A 27861-nucleotide genomic window follows, 5' to 3' on the forward strand; every position below is an offset into this window, starting at 1 on the left:
AAATTTGAAAAATGTAGGCGCGAAGGGATATCGTCCCATAGGAAATTTGAATTTCGCGCCTTTTTCTACTGACAAGATTTGCTTGACTATCTTATAGATTTCCATATTCCGTAGGTAATAAATTAACTTGCTTTCAAAGTATTTAAAAATCTTGCAGCGAGGAAAAGTATGGTACTTACGGTATACATTTTTTATTCCCAAATTGGGATTTCGTATTTATTCTACCAGGAATGAAGGGCTCTTCAAACAAGCCAATTTTTTTCCAAATGTAACGAAAAAAATTATCGACAACCAAATAAAAATCGGCGCAATTGGATAACTAGTCAATTTGTATTTCAGTAATTAGTTCCTGACTTTGCGCTTATATTTTTCTGTAGGTTGGAATAATCCTGAAAATCCTTGAAAATCACATGGGTCACTTTCTCAAAGGCCTTATTGTACGGCGATTTTCAGTCTTCAGAGAATTTGTATGAAAACCATTGAAAATTATAAACGCCTGATGGTTTTTGAATAGCACATTATTTAAGTAGCCGTGTTCGCGGTATATCATTAAAGATTATTCTATGTATACTAACTAAAGATTTTCAACCAATCGAGAATAAAATGAACAAAAGTATGGTCTCACCTGAATTGCATTTAAATAGCTACACAGACAAATACATTTTTGACGAGCAAATCACTCACCACCAAATCCAATGGAGTATTCGGACTAATGATATACCAAAAAGATACTTTAGCCACCTCGTACAATATTTTCGCATCTATTCGAAAATTGTACATTATCTCAATTGTATAAAGTCGTTTATAGTTTGATCAAAAATATCAATAGAGTATATCCGAAAACTGAATTCATCTTGTGATATTCCAATTGCAAACAAGTAGGTAACTACAAGTTTTCGCGCAGCATGCCGAAAGTTGACGCTTTTCGGCCGGAGAACGGAAAAATAAATATTAATATTATCACAAAATTGAGTAGGTACTTACCTTACCTTACTTACTTACTTACCTACCTAAATTGTGTTAATTACTAAGCAAGTACTGGTATATGATATACATTTTGTTTTTTTTTTTTCATTTGTGAGTGAACACATTTGGTCCTATTTTCATCAAGTGATGTGACGTCGGGATCCAGAAAAGTTCGCAGGCACAGCGCAGTTATAGTGATTTTGGTATTTGCATTTGCTTTCGGGAAATATCACTTGAAAACCATAAAATGACGAATGACTATGAAAGTAAAAGTTAGTTGTCTGGAATTGACGAATGACAAATGAGTTGTGGGGCAAAATCACTAGTGGGGAAAACTTGATTTGGCGATGGCAGATTTAGTTTCGATTGCGTTTTCTAACAACGATTGACATCTTAGCGCCCCTTGCACCATTTCACTAACCCGGGGTTAACCGGTTAAATCAGGAGTTACCATGGTTACCAGTACAATTTGACATTAGGTTAACGGTTTAACCGCATAACCCCGGGTTAGTGGGATGGTGCAAGTGGGCCTTAGTGATCTTGGCTAGGCCTGCTGGGTTGTCTGTGTTCGCGCAAGCAATGACAATAATATTTACGGCGTAGGTACCTATACATCCGACATGACGAAACAAACTAGTTCGCCAGATGAAGAGGAAATAACACAGTTCATAATTGGTGTTAAATATTCATGACAACCATAAACATGTGATCGATATATCTAGACAAAGTATTATTTGATTAAAATATTAAAATTTTCGAATTTGAATTCAGGTTAAGTTGCGAAGGTAGGTATGTTATGTGATAACCTACTAGTTTTGATGATAAATTAGTTAGTAGTACGGTGAAGCAAGCTCACAAAAAAGTTTTCGGCCCTAAAACATTAATTGCATAGAGGAGTCGATTATTCTCGCTGCGCTGCCTCGCTCAGCTCCAGTGGACAGGCAGCCTTACTTAAGTAGGTATACAAGGATTCACTGTTTTGAGGTTTCATGTCATGACATTATGCAGCACCCTCACAGCGAAACACAGAACGCATGATGTATAGTCATCACGCTCCGTGATTGTTACGCCATTTAGGGTTCTAGCTAAATTGGACATTACATAGCGTAAGTATGGAAAACCAATTTAGCTAGGACCTTAAATTGCGTAACAATCCCGTGTGGTGACGTAGGTACATCTTTGGAAGCTCTAGGGACCTTACTCAAGGTCTAATTAGGACTCAGCAGAATAAACACTTATTTTCGAAGTTGCTGGCGTTCGTCGTGTACCATGCACATGGCACAGCATTTTACAAGTAAAATTGCGTATAGGTAGGTGTGGTATAGGTACTCACGCTTTGTGTAAACGCCTTACCTTATGGACTATCCTATGGTATTGTGATATGTGCAGTCAGTAAGCAAAAGTTGCTAAGCCCGCCATGTTCAAAATGATCTTGACACGTCTTTATTTTTAAGAGAATAAGAGCGTGTCAAGGTAATCTTGAACACCTCGCCAGCTTATAGTAACTTTAGATAGAAAGAAAATTAATTTTGTATAGGAATCGTTTTCAAGTTACTTTCCAATATAGCAGAGCCGGGTAACACTAAGGTACCGTAGTATATGCCTTGTATGGCACAAATAAATGTCAACCAGGCCGAACTTCGCATTGCTCTCACGAGTCTCATGACCCGACCGATCACCTCATACCCCACTTGCGCAATCAGTTGGACAATATCGAATTTTACAAGCGTTTTACTTATAGGTGAACCAGGATCTATTGAGGGTGCGCCATGTTGCGGAATTTCACTGGAACTAATTTTTTCATACTACACTGAATTGTCACCCTATACATGAGAATAACAGCGCCCTCTTGACAATTATCATATATTACTGGTCAGGCTATACTTTTCGAAAGTCTGATATCATCAGTAGATTCTGATATTCCATAGTTTTACGAGAAATAGGAAGGTGGGCATTTTCATTTTAACTTGCACTTTAAAGCGCGTCTTAAGTCGTGTTTCAGTAACGTCTAACCGTTACATTCCTGACAAAATGTATGGGATTTGACTTTGACCGTCAGTTTTGTAACGCTTGCTAACCGGCCGTTAAAGGTGCAGAGTTAAGTGAAAATGCGCAGGTGTGGCGCTGCAGGTACACAAGAGCAAAGATGTTTAATTATGTATAATTTAAAGTGTGACGTAGGTACTACCTATTTTCTTACTTTATCACGAAGTTTATGGAAACTTAACTTTGAGGAAATATTGAGGAAGTAGGAATATTTTTCAAAGGGCGGGAAGGATTTTTTTTTAAATATTAAAATGACCGCGGGCTCAGCACGGTTCCATTTTTATCCACTATCACTAAGCCCGTCACTTTCGCACTTACATACTTGTTAGAACGTGACAGGCATGGTGATAAATGATAAAAATTCGACCGTGCTACTAGGGCTGGTTTTGAGAATTCCTTGAGGCGTTTATCTAAACTCAAACATAAAACATGCTAGTGGTTAGTGGCCTCAGACTAATTACGCATAGATAATAGATAGATAGTCCCCATCCCCATACGGCTAAAGTGGTATCCAGACAAGACAATTTTTCGCCAATCTGATGAAATTCTCCGATCGAATCAGCAGGTGCGGACACATAAATGCCAATTTTCATAGTAATTATCTATGGAATGCAAATTTCCTGTTCAAATCGACTGATTTGATCTGTCCCGTTTGCATGGATACCACTTTACCTACCAAAAGTGAATTAAGTGATGCCGAAACACGATTGATGTGTTCGTGCGACGCTCGTGTACGCTCAGTTGTTACTCACACATATATACAAAATATGTTGCCAGTATATATTTATTTCCCTCAAAGAGGGGAATTTTAACAACATCCTTATACTTGGTTGTTAATAAGTTGGAAGTGTGTATATTTGATTTTGTAGCAAAAGCTTTTTATGCCTCTTAGGGATATTTTGCATTTCTGTACTTTTTTCACGGTTTATATAAATAAGCTGATACGTTTTTACAATTTTTTATTTAAAATGTGCATAAAATAAATTTCTATACATATTTACAAATATTTATATGAAACCCATAAATCGACAAAATTCAACGCGACTGCCACACTTCTGCTCAGTAGTTGAGCGGCTAATTTTACTTTCATGATTGAGTTTCTAAACTGCAGATGTTTACGTTACGAGTCAATTTGTTTGGTGATATGTAAACCTTCTTTTTCATGTAGATTATTCAGTTTTTCGAAAAAATTGCATTCAATTTTATCTTCGTCATCAAAAATTTTTTTTCTTCTAAATGATTACTCACAAGTTTAATCATATGGCAGGGATCAAGGAATACCGCTTGCGGTTGGGTGCTTGAAGGTTTTTTTCATATTCTCGAGGTCGTTTATACGGCAGCCTAATAGTTGCATCGTTGAAGTATTGGTTGCATGGCTGTCAAATGTTAAAGCAACTATCTTGACGCCTACATCTTCACATCTTGTAAGGCACATTTTAATTTTAACGTTTTATTTATGAAATAACATATTAAATATAATATACTAACTTATAGTACAAACTAAAACTACAAATTAATTAAAATTAACACTAAAATAAAGGTAAACTGAAACCTAATCACAAAAAGAATAGACCACATACAGCAGGTCCGCCTGTAGCATGGTGCCCATTACGCTGGCGGCGTTTCCTCGCTGAACCCCCAAGGGCGATTCGTTGTGAGAAGTACGCGCCAGCCCTGGGGTCTCCTGTGGCGTCAAGCATTTTAATTAGGTTAACCTTTTGAGCACCTGACAATCCATTTACCAAAAAATACCCTAGTGGAATTTTCCAATGTTCATTGCAGCAGACCAGCATAACAGTATACGCTTCCTTCGCCTTGGTAGTAGCACCGGAGACGCCAGTACCCAAGTTTACAGGTCCTTCACCTCCTTTTAAATTTTGCGGTCTTATTGCCATTTCATCGGCTGCACATATTATTTTTTGATCAGCATTCTGTCTTGCTTTTTAAAAGCTTAAATGATCCATCTGTAAACCGCGGAGAGCCATCGATAGTTCGATACCAGTTATACTCGTAAATTGTTTTCGGGTGCGGGAGATACGCGTTAAATGTTTTTCTGACATAAGTATATGTTCGAGGCGAGTAGAAGTGTAATGTGAGGCAAAATTTTCTAAATTCTGGAGTCTATTTTGGCATTGGCCGTTTTTTACTTGTACTTACAGCTCTGTAGTAAAAGCATTTTCAGACAGTATGTTGATCAAATCGTTATTGATTGATATATCTCTCGTTGCGTAAATTTGTTATAATATTTTTTAGTGATTCATTTTTTTTCTTTAAGCGGCGTGTTTTTTGTTGCAGTAGTTTGATTTTTTTAGTTAGTTTGCGTTGCAGAATCACTTTCTTCTTCAATTTTTGTCGCAGTGAAGCCTCTTCTGGTGACTCGAAAATTGAAAACGGTATAGAAGTCGAAGACAAAGACTGTGATTTGAGTTGTGTTTTATTAGTGTCGTCTCGAGAGGTACCCTGAAAAGATACTTAGGTATAATTTCTATATACGAATCAAATAAGATCAACAACATTCAAACGTTCATTTTAAAACATACCGGTTGTGGTGAACCTGGGTTGCGCTGTTTGTTGTTGCAATTGTCGTTGATAAAAATAGGTACATTCTGTAATTAAGTAACAATCAATGAAACCAAATTATATTATGATTTTACTAACCTATACTTTAATAATCATCAACATAAACATTGACCCCCTTATTCGTAAAAATTTACGGGCCTGATTTACTTAAATTATGTTTTATCCCTTTCTTACAAATACATAAGTCAAAATAACAGATTAAAGACAAAAGCTAATATAGATATATTCATAGCTAATTCAGACCAGTAACGCGTTTATGAATAACACCATAAATGCATACTGTAGTGTCTGTAGTAGGATGCAGCGCACATAACTAAAACAACCAGGGGGCCTAGCCAAGATGACAATCGTTTAGAAAACGAAACAAAACGCTGGGTAAAAGTAAGTGATATCATGGTGATATCGATTCGTTTAGTTTTCTTCAATCGATTGTCATCTTCGCTAGGCCCCCTGGTTGTTTTAGTTATGTACCTCCCGGTTACCTGTTCAAAAAAAGTACTTACTTTAGTCGGGACCGTACCATGTCGTAATTTGCGCAAGCCGTTTTTACTAGTGTGCTTATCTTGCTCATCAAAATGGACCGAGCATATTCGACTATGTTTAGTCGGTTTCCATATGGCGTCGTTCCGATTTTGTCTAATCTTTTCCGTCCATGTCGCAGACAGAAGCGGATCAATCGGAAATCTAAAACGAACATTACACAAAATAAAAATAAGAAAATAACTAAATAAATAATTAATCTTATTTGATAAAAAAAAACATAATTTGCAATAATAATGAAAAATTTAAAAATATACAATTTTCTATGTCATGTCCCTATTTGAGGAAATATATTCACTACACTGGTAACATTTATATTATTTATATTTAAATGGCGGCTGACGATAATTTGGATTATTGTATTTACGATTACGTCAAAATATCACATTAAACTCGTTTACGTACGCGTGAAATGTAATATCAGGCGGTTTGTTTTTATATGATGCGTTGTGATACCCATTCACTGCACAAACAACCATCTTTCCTGTGTTTTTGATCTTTCAAAGGGAGCTGTACACAAACAGATTTGACCTTGAGTATTGCGACGGCCGTTCGAAGTGTTCGAACACGATGACGTCGATGACACGACTGACACGAGCGCGACGTGACGTCGCACTTGAACATGGTATAATAATATACTCCGCCTGGTACTCTCTTCCGAGATTCGCGAATGACCTAACTGTCACTTGCCTACGTCATCATGCTGTTTACAGATTCTCAAACTTTAAAATGTGGGAGAATTTTAAACAACGGTGAAAATTATTTTAACGGCATTAATTTTAAGTTATTCATGTAGAAACATAGTAAAATAAAACAAATCTATACTGCACTTTTCACTCCTACTCTTACAGTTCCGAATAGAGCAGCCAACCATTTTCGTAACAAAACATTAATTACCAAGCTTACGACGTGAAAAGTTTGGAAAACACTGCGACTGCTGACACTGAGCGAGAAGGAAATAACAATTAACACGCGTTGGACAAGGATGACGGTCAGGGACAAAATGGCGGATTGTCAAATGTGACAGCGCTATCCTGTGTTGCCAGTAGTGTAAACAGAATTACCCGAACGTCTGAAATTTCTTTCGTGAATCGGAAGATATTGCTAACGAATAATTAAAAATGACGTGTTATTGTAAAATTTAAGATAAGATACATATAAATGAAAATTATAAAATTATAAAGAAATATTTTAACTTATTAACCATAGATATAATGTACCCATGTAACATGTTATGTTGAAATAAAGTGGCAATGTTATTGTGACGTAGGCAAGTGACACTCTGGGAAGGAAGACCATGTTTTATTAGACCATGCACTTGAAATGGCTTCACTAGGGATGTGCGGACTATATAGGAATCTATGCCTTACTTGGAGGATACAACTAAACGGAGTAGCCATTGACAGGCTTTCCCCTCTGTCGAAAATAGGCGGCCAACGGTCATACACAATGTATGGACTGACGTTTATCTGACATGGCTATTTTTACGTTACGCATACATTTGACGTTCCCCTCCCCCGCAAAAATCGGCAGACTGTTTTGTACAGAAAATTACAGACATGGCGTCTCCGTTTGATTATATCCTCCAAGATGCCTTATATAAATCGTGCAAAACAAAACAAAAGCAACCTATGTTATATGTTAAATAAAATACTAAAGTAAAACGGAAATATTCGACAAATATTCATATACTCTGGCAAACCAACTTTGCCACTATTAGAAAAAGCACGTGCCAAATGCCAAACTAAATTTTATTTATGTTTTCAATATAAATCCAAATCATTTAAATTCAAAATCGCAAAAACAAATTAAAATGTAATAAATAACCGTGGATGCCGTATGCTTTGGTGATAGATAGATAGATAGACAGATATCCTCCAAGTCGTGTATAGTCCGTCAACCAAATCTTGTCAGTAGCAATGTAAAGCAAACTAAAGTAGGGCAACACTCAAAGAGCAGTATTGCGCTAAGAAAAGCAGCAATGTACATCGAACCAACAGTTTTTTTTTTCCGCTGAGCGCGCCCTGCGTGCGTACGTCAATTCAAATTGTCACTCGCGGTTTATTGAAAAAAATTGAAACATGGACGGACAATTTAAAAGCGATGTTAAAACAATGTTAATCAAAATAATGAACAAATTTGAAGATATCAAAAACAACTCCCTATAGAAGTGCTTATATTCTCTTTGTTCCCTATCTATGTCTTCTAAGTTTACTAAAATAAAATCATATCAAAATGCAGATAATTAGATAGTGCATATATTTGTTATTTACAATATAATATGCCACTTGTTAATGTAAATTAGTGTACTGTTCTGGATGAATATGACATACCTGTGTAATTTTTTTGATTGGTATATATTGTACAATATACATATTAAAAATAAAACAACTGATATTTGGGTGTTTATTTAATTTAAAGGTAAATAAGATAAGGGTCACTTTTCGACTTGGTTGCGTTTTACACGTACATAAACCGCCATAGGTAAGTATTGTCTGAAAAGATACTACCTACTACGAACGCCTTATATTGGGCAAGATTTAATCCTGCAACAAACATGTATGGATTAGGTAGATATTGCGAAAGAACGGCGATATAATCAAGGCTCTTAATACTGTTTAAAAGGTTTACCTTTGTAAATAGTCACAACTGATTGCTGAAAATATTAGACATGTGGGCCTATGGACGGTTTCCAGGACACAATTTATGGTCTTGTTGGATAGATTTAGGCATAGGTACGTTTTAATTTTATTTATGCCTTTTAACCCTAAAACAAAAAACTGAACATGATCTTAAAAGTTCGAAAGAGTTCTTCCAATACTTGTCATAACCTCAATTTTTAGTAATGTTTACCATCAACGAGCATGATTGTACATTGTAGGCCCCTTAGCTTTGCTTATTCTTATTTAATGTATTGGTATTTAATGGTGACAGCAGAAATATCTCTTGAAACAGAAACGATTCAGAATGAAAACCAAATGAAAACAAATAAGGTGACGGCTGTCATTCACGATCCACATTCCACAGATAAAACACAGATGACACGCGTTTTGGAATTATTTGAACACAGTGTTGCTAACCCGCGATTTTTCAAATTTGCCGCCTTTTACTACTGACAAGATTTGGTTGACGGACTTTATGCTGATTACTTGCTGAATGCTTGCTGATTAATAAATGCGCAAGGAAGCGAGAGCATGAAAAAACGCCTCATTTGCGCCTAAAATGTCAAAACAGCAAGTTGACAGCGATGGTTTTCGAATAGTTCCTTCTAAGCGTTTCTCCAAAAATAAGCAAACAAAAATACCTTCTAGGGACTCAAAATTTAAAGAACAAGAAACTATCATCGACGTTGGCAAAGCGATAAAGTAATTAATGGAACAATACATCTAATATGTATTTGAGGTTATGTTTCAATGTTATTGACTTACGTATTTTTAAATTTTCAGACGTATACAGTCAGCAGCGGATGATTTAAGAGCCTCTGATTATTGGAAACACGTGATAGAATCTGTGAGTACAGTATTAAGTAGCAGAAAACTAAAAACTATCGTTTGTTTTGGGCTAGGCCACATTGGAGAGTGTAACATTTCAAGATATCAACTCGCGTTTTTACTGTGTTTAAAAGGCTCTCTTAATTGTTCTGACGTCCTGGTACATGACCCTGTGTTTTTTAAAAGTGAATGTACTATATTGGATAATTTAGGGCTTCAAGTTATAGCAGAGAATACCGAGGGAGGTTATGTAATATCAAAACAAGACCCAACTCTTCTGTACTTACCGCATTGTCCAAAACAACTGACAAACAACTTTCTTTGGAGTAACTGGGGCCCTGAATTAGAAAACTGCATTTTGATTTGCAATAGTTTTGCCTCATTGGTAGAAAATCACCCGAACAGAATTTTAAAAGAAACTGTACCTTTTATTGCTAAAATTAGTCCATTCGTATCTGAAATAATTTTAGAAAACAACTTTGTTTACACTGATATTTTTAACGATATATCGATACATCATTTTCCAAGCAATTTAGAAAAGTTAGACAAAGATTTCTGGATAAAAGGTGATAAACCGAATTACGAAAACACTGAAGAATTCATAACGTCTCTTATGGTGGAAAAGTTAAACATTTGATTTGTTCGAAGGTGTGACCATGGCAAGTATCACATCAAAGCCCGTTCTTGTAACGCTACGGCAATTATTGTCCGAGATCCGTAAGCAGAGCTCAACGAAAAAGCTGGCAGAGAATCAGATGGTTCGATACATTTTGGACCAGTACCGTAAACACCAAGTAACGGATCAGCAGCTTTGCAAAGCTGTTAATGAGATGCATTTTAAAGCGAGAACATATTATGACTATCTGCACCACTCGAGGAAGTGTAAGGAGATCAATATGGAGTTTAAGGGAAAGGGTGAGAGAAGCATCGAGGATACAGCTAGAATGGTTGGTTTCAAACTGCCTCATGACCCTAAACCGTAATGGCCATCAATATCAAGGCCCAGTGAAAGTGTAGATCAGTAATGACTTAGAAACAAGAAAACAATAGTTTCTTAGTTTGTTTAGAACTCATTGTTGTTTATCATCAAGGTACAATTAATTATGAATTGTGTAAATAAATTATAGTTAAGTACCATCTGTAGTATTTTATTTCGCCCATGGAAATTGATCTAATTAAATTTAATTTTACAATAGCTTCGGTATGATGACAGATGTCACTTCAATACTATAATGTCTATAATACAACACTTCAATACCTATATGTCAACTTAACCTTTTGGACGCCAATGACCGATATATCCGCACCGTAGGTTCAACGCCAAAGACCGATTAATCGGTCGCATATCACAGAGTAACATAGAACTACGTGCATATGCATAACGTTCAATTTCAGTCACTTCGGTGACGTGGCGTCAGCGTGACAGCTTTTGTGTTTGACACGGCGTCGAAAAGGTTAAAATAAAACGCAAAATGCTATCAAGATGACGTCTGTCACCAAGATGTCCCAAGATGTATGAAAAATACTATACAGTGTCCTTACACTTAGACCCTTCCGAGTCCTTAGACCTTTCTGGGGCCCATTTCTCGAACGGTATTAGACGATAGTCCACGAATTCTCGAATCGTATGGGTTACCATGGCAACACGCTGATAATAGACTAATACCGTTCGAGAAATGGGCCCCTGGTTATGACGAATAAAACAAGCAAGTAATTATAACATATTTTATTGTTTGTATTCCTTCTCAATGATCTTGGCGATGGTCTGCAGCTGCATGTTGCTAGTGCCCTCGTAGATGGTGCCGATCTTTGCGTCGCGGAAGAACTTCTCCTGAGGGAAGTCGCGCGTGAACCCCACGCCGCCCATGAAGTCGATACATTTTGAAGTCAGATGTTGAGCGATTTCTGAAAATTAAGTTATCTAAGTATCTAAAATCTAAACAGATAGTTAATCCATACTAATAATGTGACTGTCTGTCTGTTACCTCTTCACGCTTAAACCGCTGAACCGATTTAGTTGAAATTTGGTATAGAGACACTTTGAGTTCCGCGAAAGGACAGAACTCACCCCTCAAGGGGGTGGAACTTTATATGGGAAATCAATAACCGCTGAACCGATTTAGATGAAACTTGGTATGCGGATAGTACCTATGAGCTGTGGGGCGGGATATAGAATAATTTTGATCCCCGAAATCATCCCTTTAGGGTGTAAAAAATGGGGTGAATATTTATAGAGTGCACCAATTTGGGGATGACCAGAAGGATGAATAAAAAGCAGATTTGTTTAAAAAGTAAGGTACCCTAATTACTTATTCCACGCAGACGAAGTCGCGGGCAAAAGCTAGGAAGTAACAACGCACTTTTTTGTGTCTGTGATTGTGTCTTTTCCCCAGATTATTCATCCATAAGTTATCACAGATACTCGTAGGTAGCTAATGATAACGTTCACATTCCGTTAACACAAATGGCCGCGGCCGCTTTCAGAAAGGAGCGCTTGGCTTTCGTTGGGTGGACATTCGTAGTTCGCGGGTCACTTCTGGATGATAGCTCAGGACCGGGACAAGTGGCCTACCTACTGAATGTGTGAATTGAAAGCCGTTTAGTTCAGCTGAAGTGACACTAGGAGCGCTGCTGAGTATCAACAGTTGTAATCTAAGCTCACGAAGGCCCTCTGTACCAGGGATGTTGCGGATGCCGATTTTTTGACATCCGCGGATGCGGATGCGGATTTTTAAAGGCTCACATCCGCGGATGCGGATGCGGATGTCAAGATAGTACCATAAAAAACGTCAAATATTACATTTTAGGAATTTTTATTTCAAAAAACCAGCCAAGTGCGAGTCGGACTCGCGTTCCAAGGGTTCCGTACATTAAGTCCCACTCACGCTTGACTGCTCATTTCTAATAGGTTTTTTGGTTAATGACTAAATTACCTAGCAGTCTAGCATGCTAAGACGTTCCTGTACCGACCTGTTCCACATCCGCATCCGCATTAAATCCGCATCGATTTTATGCGGATGCGGAAGTTCCGCGGTTGCGGATGCGGATATTCGCAACATCCCTGCTCTGTACCATACATACCTACACTACATACATACTTATTTCGATAGTTACCTGAAGCGAAATATTTAGCCATAGCAGCCTCCTTGACGAAGGGCAGGTTGTTTTCCTTTAGCCTGGCGGCGTTGTAGGTCAGGAGACGGGCTGCCTCCAACTCGGTTTGGAGATGCGCGATCTGGTAGCTGATACCCTGAAAAAAAAACCGGCCAAGTGCGAGTCGGACTCGCGCACGGAGGGTTCCGCACCATCAACAAAAAATAGAGCAAAAAAATCGTGTTTGTTGTATGGGAGCCCCCCTTAAATATTTATTTTTAGTATTTGTTGTTATAGCGGCAACAGAGATACATCATTTGTGAAAATTTCAACTGTCTAGTTATCGCGCTTCATGAGATACAACCTGGTGACAGACAGACGGACGGACAGCGAAGTCTTAGTAATAGGGTCCCGTTTTTTACCCTTTGGGTACGGAACCCTAAAAACAGCGAATCGTAGGTATATATGTCATAGCAAAAATGTTAAAGTTCTCCTTCCGAGGGAGGAACACCTTTTGAGGGAGATGGTTAAAATGTCACGAGACAAGAGGCAGTTATATGGCAGCACCTAGTGACCTTTAATTTGTGCAAATTGAGGACACACACAATTCTGAATTTCTTCGCGTACCTATTAGCATTAGCTTTCCTCACGACACGATGTGTTTTTCACCGAAAGGAAAAAACTACGAATTGAGTACTTACTAGTAATTAATTCTCGGACTCCGAAAAGTGGTACCAACTCACCACTTTCGGTTTTGAAGCCTTATGCCTCTGTCTGCCTCTTCTTAGGCCCTCAGCACACCGCGTCCTAATGTAAGAGAAGCGTAAGCCCGCCATTACGATACGCCTTCTCTTACGCTACGACGCCGTGTGCCGAGGACCTTAAACAAATCCTCACCTGGAATGAGTAGATGTTCTTTCCGAACTGTTTCCTCTCGAGGGTGTAAGGAATAGTAGCGTCCATGCAGCCCTGGCACAGCCCGATCATCTGCGACGCGATGCCGATGCGGCCCTCGTTCAGGAAACCGGCGGCGTACTTGTATCTGAAGTTGAAAAAGATGGGATTTAGTATTCACACCAAGAAAGGATGTATATTGGGGTATTAAGAGCCAACAGGAGTGGTCATTTCTCCATACAAACGTACTCGACTGTTTCCACCATGGGTTTTGAAGCTAGAGCAATGATTTTTTCAACACATTAATATTGTCAATATCTGTGTCGGACCGTTTTGCTTTTTTTGATATTTTTGTTTTTTAAGGCGCTAGAGCCCTTCAAAAATGGCCAAAATGGCCTAATTGACTATGCCATGAGATTTCCAAATTTGGTTACGATTGGTTAAGTTTTGGAGGAGGAAACAGTCGAGTACGAAACCTCGATTTTTGATATTTTTACGCAGGATTTTTCGCCTTGTCCTTATCGCACGAGTTTTAGGAGCCGCTTCCGTTAGCGAGACGGGTATATTTACCTAAAATATTTAAATCTTAGCTCCTGTTGGGTCTTAAAGTCTTAAAGCGGGTGACTATGAACAAGAAATTGCTTCATAAGGGATGTTTGGAGTCGATGGGGAAGATAGTATCCTGCTATGTAGCGTTGACGGGGGAGGCGTAGGTATGTTCAGCAGTCTACACTTGTGGCTCAATATATATGTAGTTAGACAATAGCTATTTCAAAACACAGACAGTTTCCAAGACCCGTAGAACTGGCGGCCTAGCCAAGGTGACAATCGCTATCGCTTCGCCATCGAATCGCTTTGTGTCTCTCTCTCTTCTATATTAGTGCATGTGACAGTGACAGTTGCGGTTCGCTTGCTACGGAGCGTTAGCGATTGGCACGTTGGCTACGTGGCTTGGAAGCTAACTCCAACGTACTTCTACCTAACAATCGTAACATTCGTTATACCTACCCTGAATTCAGATGTGCCTGTGGTAGTCTTATGATGTCCCTCGCGTAATTCCCGCCGTACAAAAAAAAATTGAATCTCTAATGTTGCCAACATCATCAAGCTACTTTTAATTTTTAACAAGCAGAAACGTCTGCGAACGATGCTATTAAGCTTAGAATAAATTTAAAAGTGGAAAAATTACTGTCCTGGACATACTGTACTTACTGTAATTACTGTACTGTACAGGACAGTAATTTTTCCACTTTTAAATTTATTCTAAGCTTATTATCATCAAGCTACATTCTTACCCGTGTCCGTATTCTCCAAGAATGTTGCCTTCAGGCACCCTGACGTTGTCGAAGTGCACCATACAGGTGCCAGACGCGCGGATGCCGAGCTTGTTCTCTGGTTTGGCCACCGACAGGCCGGGGGTGTCGCGCTCTACGATGAAACAGGTGATGCCTTTGTAACCCTGAAAGAAGAGTTACGTTTAGTGGATTTGGAATTGAATTGAATTTATTAACCTAATGAGACACGGACGGTGAAGTTAGTTGAGTTATCGTGTTATCAAAAAGACCTCTCATCAGTCTAATAACAAATGTTACACAAGTACTTATTTAATCTTAGGGTTTTGATACTTTTGATGACGGGTTCTTACCCGTTTTAGTAATCCTTTGTCTATAATTGTCTGATAATTTACACTACTCTTAACTCTTGTTATTAAGAGTAGTGTAAATTATCAGCAGAAAATAATTTGACAGCTGAAGTAAATGGCGCTGTACGGCGTAGTTTGTCTGTTATTAGGAATTAGGCGTACAGGGTGGCAGTTCTCAAAACGGTCTTAGGTATATAATACTACTGAGAATACCTTTGAATATGTAGGTACCTACTATTAGTTAGGTACCTACATAATTCCTTAATTATGATGTGGTCGTTATATATCTTTCGGATAATTAAAGATGTTCTCTTATAAAGCCCTTCTATACCTTTATAGGTACCACTTAAATACCTATTAATGTATTATTTTACGTACTAAAGTTATCATGTAGTACATTTATTTAACGATTTCCTTATCAAAGCCATTACGTTTCGCGTTATCGTGGTTCTATTGACCGAGTCAACACTATCTTTGCCCTGTTTAAAAACATGTGATTGATGTGATGATTGTGATATAACAATTTACTCTTAATGAATGTATTTTAACCATTGGAATAACCTTGTAAGTATGTACTAAACAAGTTTATGTAATGTAATAATAAGTAATAACCTTTTCTTTTCATCAGAAAGTCACTCGGATTAATAGGTACCTTGAACTTTTGTCCATGTATTTTGTCTGATAGAATGATGATGAAGTAATCTGCTTACCTTGGAAGGATCAGCGTTGGCCATAACCAAGAACACTCCAGCCACATCCGAGTTGGAGATCCACATCTTGGAGCCGTTGATGACGTAATGGTCGCCATCCTTCTTGGCCACGGTCTTCAAGGCGAAGGCGTCTGATCCTGATGACGGCTCTGTTAGGCAGAAGCTGCCGGCCTAGAAAACAGATATTAATATCAGTGGAAATTGTTTACGCCATCATCATCATCATATCAGCCTTTTATCGCCCACTGCTGAGCATAGGCTCTTCGAGGTACGCCACTTATTCCAGCCCTGAGCCAATCTCATCCAGAAGCCACCAGCGGTACTTACAGATGTTTACACCAGCGGTACAATTAAGTAGTATATAGTACAGTGGGCCAAGAAAGTGGTCTACCATCAGTTTTGACAAAAGTTTCTGCGAGATCTAACGATCGCTGATCGCTAAGGTTGACAATTGTCACTGACATAATATTAAATCGACCTTGTTGTCTCTTGTTGTTCAAACTAACCTCAACCGTAGGGTGCTAGACTACATTTTTGGCCGACTGTACATACTCGTACATTAATTGCTTAGAACATCTAAAGAAAATGGCCAAAGAGGAATTTATTGAGTTTTAAGCTGTGATTGCGAGGTCTACAGCTGACAGAGCCACAACAGATAATATTGTCTTATAAGCAACTGGAATTACTGAAGATTCTTAAATGATCTTTACCTTGAAAAACGCTTTACGTCTGAAAATAAAAGGTCTGATCGCGATCAGTCTTTGAAGGCCGATAAGCTTACTGTACTAACCGTACTGATTACTGCGTATAGTGCACAATGCACGTGCATGGATTGTTAACATGTGCACTGAAGCCAACAGAGAGGTATATAGGCGTACTGTTGTCGATCATGTCCAGATATCTGGGCTGGGAGTCTAGCCAAGATGTCAATCGTTTGCAGATAACGAAACGCTTTTGTCTCTCTTTCATTCTTCCATATTAGTGCGATAGAGTCTCTGCAACGATTGTAATCTTCGATAGGCCCCCTTTATGTGCGTTCGGAAAGCGGCTATCAAACAATCTTGCCTTATGGGATAGTCATAAGTGTCATAAAACTTTTGAGATTTTAACTCACGTTCTTTGCAATTTTTGCAGAAGAAATAATATATATGAAGCACACTTGTCTGTTAACTACATGCTGGGCAGAAGTGTTTCTGTATCAAATTGAAGTTTATTAGTACAAAATTGAAATTTTGTAACTTACATATTCCGTGCACAGCTTGGTGAGGTACTTCTTCTTCTGTTCCTCAGTTCCAACCTTCATGAAGAGCGAGTTGACGAGCGTGTTGTGGATATCCACGTACGCTGCGACTGCTGGGTCTACTCGGGACAGTTCCTCGACAACTAGCATCATCGTGAGGAACCCGCAACCGGAGCCGCTGTATTCCACTGGGGTTTCGATGCCCATGAGCTGAAGAAAAAATAAGGAATTATCTCGGGGCAAAACAAGACCCAAACGGAGATGGCGGGACAACCTTGATACATTCTGTGTGCAGTGGCGGGAGTGTGCATTGGACAGAGTCAAGTGGCGGGAAAGAGGGGAGGCCTTTACGCAGCAGTGGGACACACTAATAGGCTAATAAAAAAAAATTATAATCGGCAAGGTGAACGGGGTCCAAGGATTTCCAGACGCTGGTCTGACCAGATCCAAAGAGACATTGCAATAAACTCAAGACTGGCAAAAAGTGAAGGAGCCCATTGCAATGGTTCCGTCGTATACGAAACCCACTTGTTCCACAGACTGAATAAAAACTAGAACACCATCGAAAGAGGAAATGTGTGTTTGATAGAGACAAAGATTAATTAGGTACTTACCGTTTAGTTGAGAATTGTCCACCGATTGTTGTGAAATTTTGTAAGCAGATTCGATGAGTTTTTTTTTTGTTGATTCAGTTTCTGGAAAAAAATTCAAAATGGCGGAGCCATGGGTTTCGCGAGGTCTACAGCTCATAAACCCACTTAGTACATTCCCTCACTTATCGATCTTTTATCTGGAACTGTAAAGTCGTTGTTCAGAATACTTACTCCATTATCAAACAGCATTTGTCTGATGCTGTCGTCGATTTTGTGTTCGTCCTCCATCTTCTTGACAAGAGGCGCTATTTGTTCAGTTGCCAGCTTTCTGACTGCAAACAAGAGGTTATTGTTTAAACTTTAACTAAAATTACTTTCAAGGTTACGGTCAGGAATGGAGCGTAAGCGTATGAAATTAAAATTGAAGAAGACATAATAGACATAGGAATTTGGTCGTGTTTGGTCCTTCGAACCGGATTTGTAGACGTATGTAGAAAAGGTAACAACAGCTGAATTAAATAAGTAAGAGGGTGGGGTATTCAATATTATCTTCACATAGGTACTTATTCTTCTGTTAGTCGTACCGGGATCTTAATAAATACCTAACCTGTTTTAGCTTCTGTTATTTACTCTGCTTAAAAATGACATTCCTTAAGAGGAGTAAATATTAAGCCCTCTCTAATTGTACGATACTTGTTGGTATCTAGTTGATCAAGCAAAAAATACGTTATGTAAGTTTTTATCGTATTTTCGTAGTTCATTATCAATGATAAAGGCAGTAAAACGTGTTTTATCGCATCTTTTGACGCGTATTTAAACCCATGCGTATTATTTTAGCGATAAGACCATTCCTACAATATGTTTTCAACTTCAGTTGGGCGCTGAGATTCTAATTATGATAAGTAGGTATAAATCTCATTATCATCATCATAACTTAAGAGCATTGCTCTTGTCGGTGGAGTAAAGTATCTATGTGGTTGATATTTTGGTGATTGGTCATTATTAGGTTGACGAGAGTGAGTAGCTATATATATAGCTAATAGTTTAGTAGTACATACCTATAGGAACGGACTAAGAATAAGAATGGGCTTCCTAAAAATTTGCAAGTGAAGCCGTTAAAATTGCTACCAAAAACCAAACCAACACCAAATTGTGCCATACCTTCTACTAAATAATTAGTCGGGGTGGGTTTTGTATACCTACTTTTTATAAAAAGTCTAATGCATCACATTAGAAGCTAAAATGCGGTGTTAGCATTAGATCATAACAACATATAACCTTGCATGTGATAAAGTCTCATATTATTTATTATATGTAGTAGGTACTTAAGTATGTAAATGTTAAATGTACGTATTAGAGGCAAGACGACACACAATTAATTTACAAAGGGTTAAGTGATCAATTTACTGGTTGAACGCGTCAATTTAAAACGGCAGTTGTTAGGTGTTGTTACTATTATATGTCATATACATGAACCAATGTTCCATTTCGAATTATACGTTTATTTTTCTATGTTATCAGGATGCCAGTCTTAAAGGCCGTGGCAGGATAAGGGACCATCTTGTGCCTTAACAGCTTTTCGGCCTGATTTTTTTTTCTGATGATGGGTCACGCCATTAGTAAGTGTTATACTAAATTTCAGCATTCGCCTCGACTTATTTTAGAACAAAAAAAATAAATAAGAAAAATTAATTTTCATGAATAGTTCCGTTTAAATGCAACGAAAAGCTGTTAAGGCACAAGAAGGTCCCTTTCCTGCCACGGTCTTTATTTAATCAATGCAGAAAGCATTTGTTTGGTAACAAACCACCGTTCTGACATTATTATGATTTCGAGCATTAAGGGCTCATTTAGACGATGCGAGAACTCGCATGCGAGTTTCATTACATTGCGGGTTTTGATTGGTCGGTTGAATTGGACGTAACCAACAGTCCGCAATGTAACTAAAATCGCATACCAGTTCGCGCACCGTCTAAATCAGCCCAATTGTAAATTTTGTAAATGGCTTATTGGTAACACTTAGATCAAGTTTCGACTAAGGGCCAACAAAGGGTCGGTTCGTATTTAATAGAATACGGAAGGAAAAACACTGACGTGACGAACTCGACTAATTTTCAAAAGGGACAACCATTGAAAATAAAGACGTTTATTAGTACCAAATTTGCTATTTCACTATGTGAGACCGTACATTAACTTTACAGTGAATATTAATTAAGAACGGTAAATTATAAAATATCTACAAAAGGTAAATTTTAGTTACCAACAAACGTTACACTCAAGGTCAACGTCAATTGTTATTGTAGATAATTATAATTATATTTTCTTAGATACGGTTTATCAGACAACGTGATAAAAGACACGAATCTAAATTAATCTAAAAGGCACGGCGAGTTGAACATATTTTAACCTCACGTTATTGAGTTTTGGGCGTGGCTGAGAAGCCTCTCTAATATATTTTACTATAAATTACCATAACGTAGGTACTTACTTAACTCAAGTTACTCAAGGCCTACCGCGAACCACGTTCGACGTGTTGCCTCTTTGTCGCACTTGTAAATTCGTACGTAAGTGTGACAGGGAGGCAACATTTCGAACGTGGTTCGCGGTATGCCCTCAAGTCTACGAAATTATTGTGTCTCGAGTTTGACATTAAACAAATCCACGAAGCATCAGTAAGACGAATCCATATCTGAAGTCGTTTGAAAATTAAATAGGTAAGTACTTACTTAGATTATTTGGTTTGTTTAGTTATATAGTTAGTAAACATGGCTAATGATCGCCGGTTTCTCGTAGTTTCTCGGCGCTTAAGTATAGGTACCTACTCAGCAATAAAATAATAAATAACTGGTTCTTTCACTAATTGACGAAACCACATGAAACCTTACAAGTTTAGAAATAATGTGATTGGGTATACAGAGTTACAGACATATATGTATAACATACAAATGCTCATAATGTCACTCGCGTCTCATAAATAAGTATGTAGGGTAGGTGCGTCAGTTTTCGTCCACTTGACGAAATTTGAATATAAACATAAACCTACATTGCTGCACACATTTAGACAAACATACAAGATGAGCCATACCATATTAGGGTATGGCTCATCTTGTATGTGTGTCTAAATGTGTACAAGCGTAAAAAATGCTTCCAACGTGACGTTGCAGCATTACTTACAATTTGTTTACAACTTCATACGCAAAACGCGTAAAAGAGACGGCACAATAAAAAGACTACCTAAGTAAAAAAAAGACGGCTAGTGTTTGTCACTTGCGCGTTGAATTCTAAATGAAAGAGGTTGATAACGCTTCTGCGGTAATCGGCGTGAAACGTAAAACTTATTAAGAAAAATAAATCATAGAATAAGATTTTTGACAGAAGGTGAAAATTGGTGCAAATCATTTTAGTGCAGTTCTATGTAGTACTTACTGTACCTACTCGCTACCGAAGTTAAGAGTTTCACATTTAGTTATGTAAATTAAAGTTAAGTTTGTTTTTCTGAATATAATACCTACCTATAGAATAATTATTGTACACATGGAGACTATTTTCTTATTTGACGCGACCTGGGCAATAATATGGCCAATAATAATCTCTAATTTGCCAATTGTTGTACTAATCACAAGAAAAAAATTGTTCAAGTAAAAAACCTTAATATTTAATTTGAAATGTATTATGTATTTATCTTATTTGTACGACAAGCACCAAACTCTACATTCAACTTAACGTGACAATTGACATGTCTGATATGGTAATCTATGTACGCGCAGTTGGTGCGTCCTTGTCGCTCTTGATGATAAGAACATAATCTTGTCTCTTTCAGACGGCCGAAAAAGGCGTACGGTTTATTTCATAAACCGAAGAAAAACGCATTATTTTGGCTTTTAATTACGAGTGATATATGACGTCGTCAATTTTTTTGCGCTTTTGTGGATAATTTGAACATTTTAACATGCAGGTCGGCATGTTGATGCATAGTGCACGTTATTTGTGGAAAAGTATTAGCCAGTGTACAGTTGTACACCTCTCGCTTGCGTCAGGCAGACTGAGACAAAGTGTCCAATTTGTCACAAGGTGAGTGCTTCAATTTTTTAACGAGACGTATCTTGTATAAAAGATCATTGTATACTAAGTATTTGCTAATCTGTCAAGAGGACGAAAACTAGAGCATGCATGGACGGAAACTAGCGCAATGTTTGACGCTATGACGTATGTAGTACCTATGTACGAGCATATGCGTTTAACGGCTACCTTCCCTAAGTAGTTTAGGGTCCTAAGTTCCTTTGTTTTCGTAAGTACTTATTTAGAAAAAAAAAATAAGTATCAATGATGAATTGATTGTCCGTTTAAGACTCATCAGATATAGCCAGAAGTGAATAAGAATATCGATTCGATTGATTGAATTTGTCGCACCTACTTGCCAGCTAATTATCTAAAATTGCATGCGATTTTTTGCAAGGTCTGTAGGGGTCTTAAACAGGAATATAAAAGCCAATTACTTGTTTCCTTCATAGCCAACTCGTCTTCTGTGAGAACGGACAGAGGTCTCTGTGGGACAGCGTCTGAGAAGCTCTGTGCCTTGGTCGCGGCGACCATTGGAGCGCGCCATTGCTCCAGGATCTGTAAAAAAAACTAGTTTATGGTTTTTAAGAGGCGTTTATAGTTTGTAGCTTTCTAATAGACCCCGAAGGCTAATCCTATTGTCTATTGTTAAGAAAAACCGCGGAATTGTTGGAATGCGGTTTCGTGGAGAGTTTGGACATGCGGAATTATCAGTAGTACGGTAGAGGCTGTGCGGAAAAAAAGAGTCTTAGAATAAGTAGTAACTTAATATTATAGTGAATAACATGTTTTGCTATACCCTTCCAGGGTCCATTATGTACCTATGTAACATACTGGTATATAGTTTAAATTATTATCATTATTTTATTTAGAAGATTTTGACATTAATATTGTTCCTAATTCCATAATTATACGGTATTGTACATATAATTTAAGTTTTGATTTAATCCGAATGTATTTTATTGTATTTATTGCAGTTAATGCATGTTAGACACTAAGCAATGTAATGCCAATTAGCACATAAGGTTTATCTGTAAGTGCTGATTGATTGAACCGAATAAATGAAATGAAATGAAATAGTCTGAAGAAAAGGATGACTTATTCCAAACAAACAAACCACAAAGTGTCCAAATGTCAACGAAATCTATGTTGCTTTGCAGTTTTCAAGCCTGCGCGGGCGCGTGCTTAGAATACTATGTCATCAGCAGGCGGCCTAGCCGTGAATACCTATGTAATGTACCTACTTTGATCTCTGGGCTATAACCGCGAAAATCGAGATCGCAAATTACGGGCATCTTTCTCTGTCACTCTAATTACGCCTTCATTGTAGTAAAAGAGCAAGATCCCCGCAATTTGCGAATTTCAGTTTCCATAGTATCATCTCGTCCCGATTATTCCTGATATTCCAAAGCCCTTCCGAACAACTTTCGAATCCCTTGCGTTCAACTCACGTTGAAAAAACGCGGTCTTTGACCAATGATAATGTTTAAACAATTATAATTATTGTGGTTGTACTTACATTGTCTACAGCTACACCATAATATTATAATGTAATAATGCTTGTAATACCTATAACAAACAGGAAGCTATGAACATGCGACGGTTTATGATTGACTTAGGTAATATACCCACTCATTAATAGGTAGGTATCTCATTCATTCAGCCAACAAGAAAATATTATCAATGAATTGGGTAGTTCAGAACAACTCTTTGAAAGTTTAGAGCACGTTTAAAGCCTTATTCTATACTATCGGCGCCCACGTAGTACGTAGTAAGTATACCTACTTGTTTATATGTAGGTATTTATATCAAACCATACTTAGCGTTAAAAAATGGTCACTCGTTAAACTGACCAATTGGTCAATGGAATTTCACAGCACAAAAAAAACGCATCACAGACAACTTTTTTTAAATTAAACTTTTTAAACGCACCTTATTGGCAACAATACGACGCAATGGGAACATGTTTCTCTATTTGTTGCTATTTGCGCGCGCGTGCCACCGAGCCGGTATAAAGACTGGTTACGTTCTCGTTGAAGGCTGGCTTTAATGTTATCTCACTCGCGCAAGATAACGAGTGTCGTTCAATTGATATTTAATTTGGAATATTAAAATGTTATTTTGGCTTGTTGCTGGCCGCCGCACCAACAAAAAAACCGGCCAAGTGCGTGAAGTGCGAGTCGGACTCGCGCACGGAGGGTTCCGCACCATCAACAAAAAATAGAGCAAAACAAGCAAAAAAAAAAAACAAGCAAAAGAACGGTCACCCATCCAAGTAGGTACTGACCCCGCCCGACGTTGCTTAACTTCGGTCAAAAATCACTTTTGTTGTATGGGAGCCCCACTTAAATCTTTATTTTATTCTGTTTTTAGTATTTGTTGTTATAGCGGCAACAGAAATACATCATCTGTGAAAATTTCAACTGTCTAGCTATCACGGTTCGTGAGATACAGCCTGGTGACAGACGGACAGACGGTCGGACGGACAGCGGAGTCTTAGTAATAGGGTCCCGTTTTTACCCTTTGGGTACGGAACCCTAATAAAAGGTGTTGCGTCGCAAAGTCTTAAGACTAATTTATTGGGTGCGAAAGCTAGGATTCCTAAGATGATCTCTTCCTGAAGATTAATTGTGAAATTATATAGTACATAATCAATTAAGGGTTAACTGCCCCCCCGGTGATATCGTTTGCGTAGAAGTCGTTAAAACTTTCAATCAATATTTCACTTTTCTTGGGGACGAATTTCTAAAAATATTTTCCTTGTAGGTACCTATAGTTCCTGTTGGTTTCGAATTTCAACGATAGGTTTAATGCTGTGACCGCAGAAAAATGTACAGTGCTGTATCTATAGACATAGCTGTATACCTAGGTACTCTAACTCATGACGGTAATGTAATATGATACTACGGGACGGTATCGGTATATACCTATCCCACCAAAAACATAAATGTAAAAAAGGAGAGCCAAGTTCAATACAAAAATTATGCTTGGCTGTGGGCTTCGCCGCAAAAAGAATGGAGATCTAAATGAGTGCCAAGTTCTATGCAAAATCCAAATATGTATTTATAGGAAAAAAATAACATTATGAACAAGTACCTATTAAACTCTATTTCTTTGCTTTATTGGATACCTATAACAATTGCTGTTATTTAAAAAAAAAATGTGAGATCTTAAAGTAGGTTAGATTTGACTTGGCCAGTTTCCATTACATCAGTCATTTTATAAAGTTATATTCAACATATATATATTTTTTTTAATTCTGATAAAAACTGGCCAAGTCAAATCTAACCTACTTTAAGATCTCACATTTTTTTGCTTAAAGCTCTCAATTACTAGCACGAATAGCACACAACAACTTTGTTCCCTTGTTAAATAAGTAAATAACTATGAACCCATAGATAGAACGCCAATTAATGTTATAGGTCTGGCCATGGTCTGGCTAGTTACGTATAGCTTGACCAGTAATATATGATAATTGTCAAGAGGGCGCTGTTATTCTTATGTATAGGGTGACAATTCAGTGTAGTATGAAAAAATTAGTTCCAGTGAAATTCCGCAACATGGCGCACCCTCAATAGATCCTGGTTCACCTATAAGCAACTAATAAATATATGATCCTAATAATGAAAACAGGGAATTTGAAATAAGAACTCAATTATTCAAATCCTAAAGAAAACTATAACTAATTTTTTTATTCATTAATGTTGTGAGCGATGACACTCTTCTGACCATAATTGCTCAACTAAAACAAACAGGCGTTTTAAAAAATTGGTTTTGGTTGTTTACTGTTTTATAAATTCTTAGAAAATAATTGAAAACCTACGAATACGAATAGTAAGTACTTATTGAATATTCATGTAATATATTTATGCTATGAAGAAGAATTAGAATAATTATTATCAATTCCAAATTAAAATAAATTTATTTAAAAAGTTGTCATTGCGATTTTGCATGGATTTTGCAGTAACGAAACGTTTTTCTCTTGACATCCGGAACCGTTATTAGGTTGGCACCTCTGTATTCTAGAAACTTGCAGAAACTACGATAGTGTTGCCAACTTACGTTTTACCGATATTTCATCATTTTTACGCATTTTTTATTTATTACTTTTAATAGTTTTATGTAGGTACCTTAGTTAAAAAAAAGTTTTGCTTTTTTCAGTTATTTTAACTATATTTATAATGTTTATTAAAGTATCCCTTATTTCACGATTTTCAGATGAATCACGCTTACGCTTGTAGGTTTATAATTTTTATAAAGATGGTCAAGCAAATCTTGTCAGTAGAAAAAGGCGGCAAATTTGAAAAATGTAGGCGCGAAGGGATATCGTCCCATAGAAAATTTGAATTTCGCGCCTTTTTCTACTGACAAGATTTGCTTGACCATCTTTACTACCCCTAACAAAACACTCTTAAAATACATTTCACGACATTTCTGTAACTGCAAACTGCAACCCGTGTGAAAATTAGTTTAGTTTTTCTTTATTTTATATGTACCGAATGTACTACTGCTATGCTATATTCCTATATTAACATTGTTCATAAAAAAATCTCGATAAAAAATAACAGAAAACTAATTAAAAATCATCAACTTGCTGTTTATCACCAACCAAATTTGTTCATAGTAATTTGTATGGGGATTTCAGATGCAAATCGGCACGGGGTCTTACTAGTTACAAGAACGACCTGATTTTTTAAAGTGTGTTTTAGACGGTACGCGTTGATAATTTTTAAAGTCGCAAAAAAGAAGGGTCACCCCCAAAAGAATGGTTATATACCTATTTAGAAATAGCATATCTACGATCTTGAATCTAAGTTGATCTTAGTTTCTAATGAAATTACAGCTGGATTTAAGAAAAAATACAAATGTAAGTTTATTAAGGTGTACAGATCAATGATTTATAAACTCAAGATATAGGCGTTCCAAAATTGAAGCGCTTACCTTGTGACAAAAAGGACAAGTTGCCTTTAGACGCGGCTGGACAAGCGAGAAATGTGCACGTGCTAACGAGCTCCCGCACACCGAAAGAGATAGAGACGACCTTATGTTTAACAACGAGTGTGACAATGATGGATAGAATGAGAAAATTAATCAAAAATAACAGATTTCTTCGAAGGCACAGAAATAAATATGGAAGTATGTTATGTGCTTCTCAAGTATGAGTATTAGGGCTTCCAATACCGGGATCCCGGGATCCCGCCATTTTAAACGCATTTTTCAATACCGGTATTTTTAAAGGCAATACCGGGATCGCGGTATTTTAAAAAATGAGGGAAATGCGCAGTATAAACCCTTTAAATTCATTATATTCGGCTGTATAAAAAAGCTTACTAAAGGTCAGACGCATCTAGATCTAGTGCTAGGTCTAGTGCAAGTGTTATATTAAACGTCAAACTTCTATGAAATTATGACGTACAAATAATACTTGCACTGCGTACTGCCTATGCTATCAAAATCGTTGCAGACTTTACTTGGTCTAACTCTAATTGGTCTCTAGCCCGCATTTTATTATTGAAACAAGATCATTGCCTAATGTGTCAGATAAATATTTGGTGGTTGGTGGTGGATGAATCCTGAAGTTATGTGAGTGATGAATATGATGTGATAGTGACATTAACATTAACATAATTAGTTCTTATAATTTTATCAAAAAATAAAACGAAAGAGCAAGGATAACTGTAATAATGGCAAACAAATTTTGACGGAAATTTGAAAAAATGTTGTCTGGTTGGTTAAGTTGGACTACAAATGTGACTGGTGAGATGAAGTCAACAAATTGGATAAAATTACTGCCAACCTGGAGTGTGAAATAAAATTATTGCAGATGGCGGCATTGATTGTTTATTGTTGTAATAGCTTTTAGGACATATCTGATATTTCAGTGTAGTGTTGAGTTGCTCACTCGTGAGGCACCTCTTTTGTACCACTCATTTTGTTAAATCGTCGCAGTACTTCACACCGCAAAAATGTCTTACTTCACTCCTCTATTCATTTTACTCATTTACTC

At 37.4% G+C, this 27861-nt stretch overlaps 2 protein-coding genes across 4 annotated transcripts; one reads left to right on the forward strand and one right to left on the reverse strand.

Annotated features, from left to right (window-relative positions):
- Positions 1–9325: 9325 nt before the first annotated feature.
- On the forward strand, positions 9326–10682 carry LOC134651768 (protein FMC1 homolog). Of its 2 annotated transcripts, XM_063506871.1 has the most exons (3): positions 9424–9497; positions 9579–9642; positions 10272–10682. In XM_063506871.1, exon 3 carries the CDS (start codon positions 10280–10282, stop codon positions 10604–10606), a length of 327 nt encoding a protein of 108 aa, XP_063362941.1. In that variant the 5' UTR covers positions 9424–9497; positions 9579–9642; positions 10272–10279; the 3' UTR covers positions 10607–10682. The 2 variants fall into 2 exon arrangements, with proteins under 2 accessions (XP_063362940.1, XP_063362941.1); XM_063506870.1 differs by having other exon boundaries at positions 9326–9497; positions 9579–10409.
- Positions 10683–11336: 654 nt separating this feature from the next.
- Positions 11337–23914, reverse strand: LOC134651769 (short/branched chain specific acyl-CoA dehydrogenase, mitochondrial). Of its 2 annotated transcripts, XM_063506872.1 has the most exons (9): positions 23787–23914; positions 22292–22412; positions 18027–18127; positions 17206–17412; positions 15963–16133; positions 14906–15069; positions 13614–13758; positions 12738–12873; positions 11337–11528 (listed from the first exon to the last, which is right to left on the reverse strand). In XM_063506872.1, the coding sequence occupies exons 1-9, from the start codon at positions 23817–23819 to the stop codon at positions 11350–11352; spliced, it is 1257 nt and encodes a 418-aa protein (XP_063362942.1). In that variant the 5' UTR covers positions 23820–23914; the 3' UTR covers positions 11337–11349. The 2 variants fall into 2 exon arrangements, with proteins under 2 accessions (XP_063362942.1, XP_063362943.1); XM_063506873.1 differs by lacking the exon at positions 22292–22412 and having other exon boundaries at positions 23787–23853.
- Positions 23915–27861: the final 3947 nt, after the last annotated feature.

This window comes from Cydia amplana, chromosome 10 (genome assembly GCF_948474715.1).
Source record: "Cydia amplana chromosome 10, ilCydAmpl1.1, whole genome shotgun sequence".
NCBI classification, from domain to species: Eukaryota; Metazoa; Arthropoda; class Insecta; order Lepidoptera; family Tortricidae; genus Cydia; species Cydia amplana.

Bases quoted from the DNA above. Each gene is read 5' to 3' on its own strand.
- LOC134651769 (XM_063506872.1), bottom strand. From the start codon at position 23,819: ATGTTCCCATTGCGTCGTATTGTTGCCAATAAG. The intron at 12,874-13,613 runs GTGAGGATTTGT...TTTTTTTTTCAG, and splicing joins AGAACATCTACTCATTCCAG to GGTATCAGCTACCAGATCGC. The intron at 11,529-12,737 runs GTAACTATCGAA...CTTAATTTTCAG, and splicing joins GGCTAAATATTTCGCTTCAG to AAATCGCTCAACATCTGACT.
- LOC134651768 (XM_063506870.1), top strand. From the start codon at position 9,355: ATGTCAAAACAGCAAGTTGACAGCGATGGTTTTCGAATAGTTCCTTCT. The intron at 9,498-9,578 runs GTAATTAATGGA...TTAAATTTTCAG, and splicing joins GACGTTGGCAAAGCGATAAA to ACGTATACAGTCAGCAGCGG.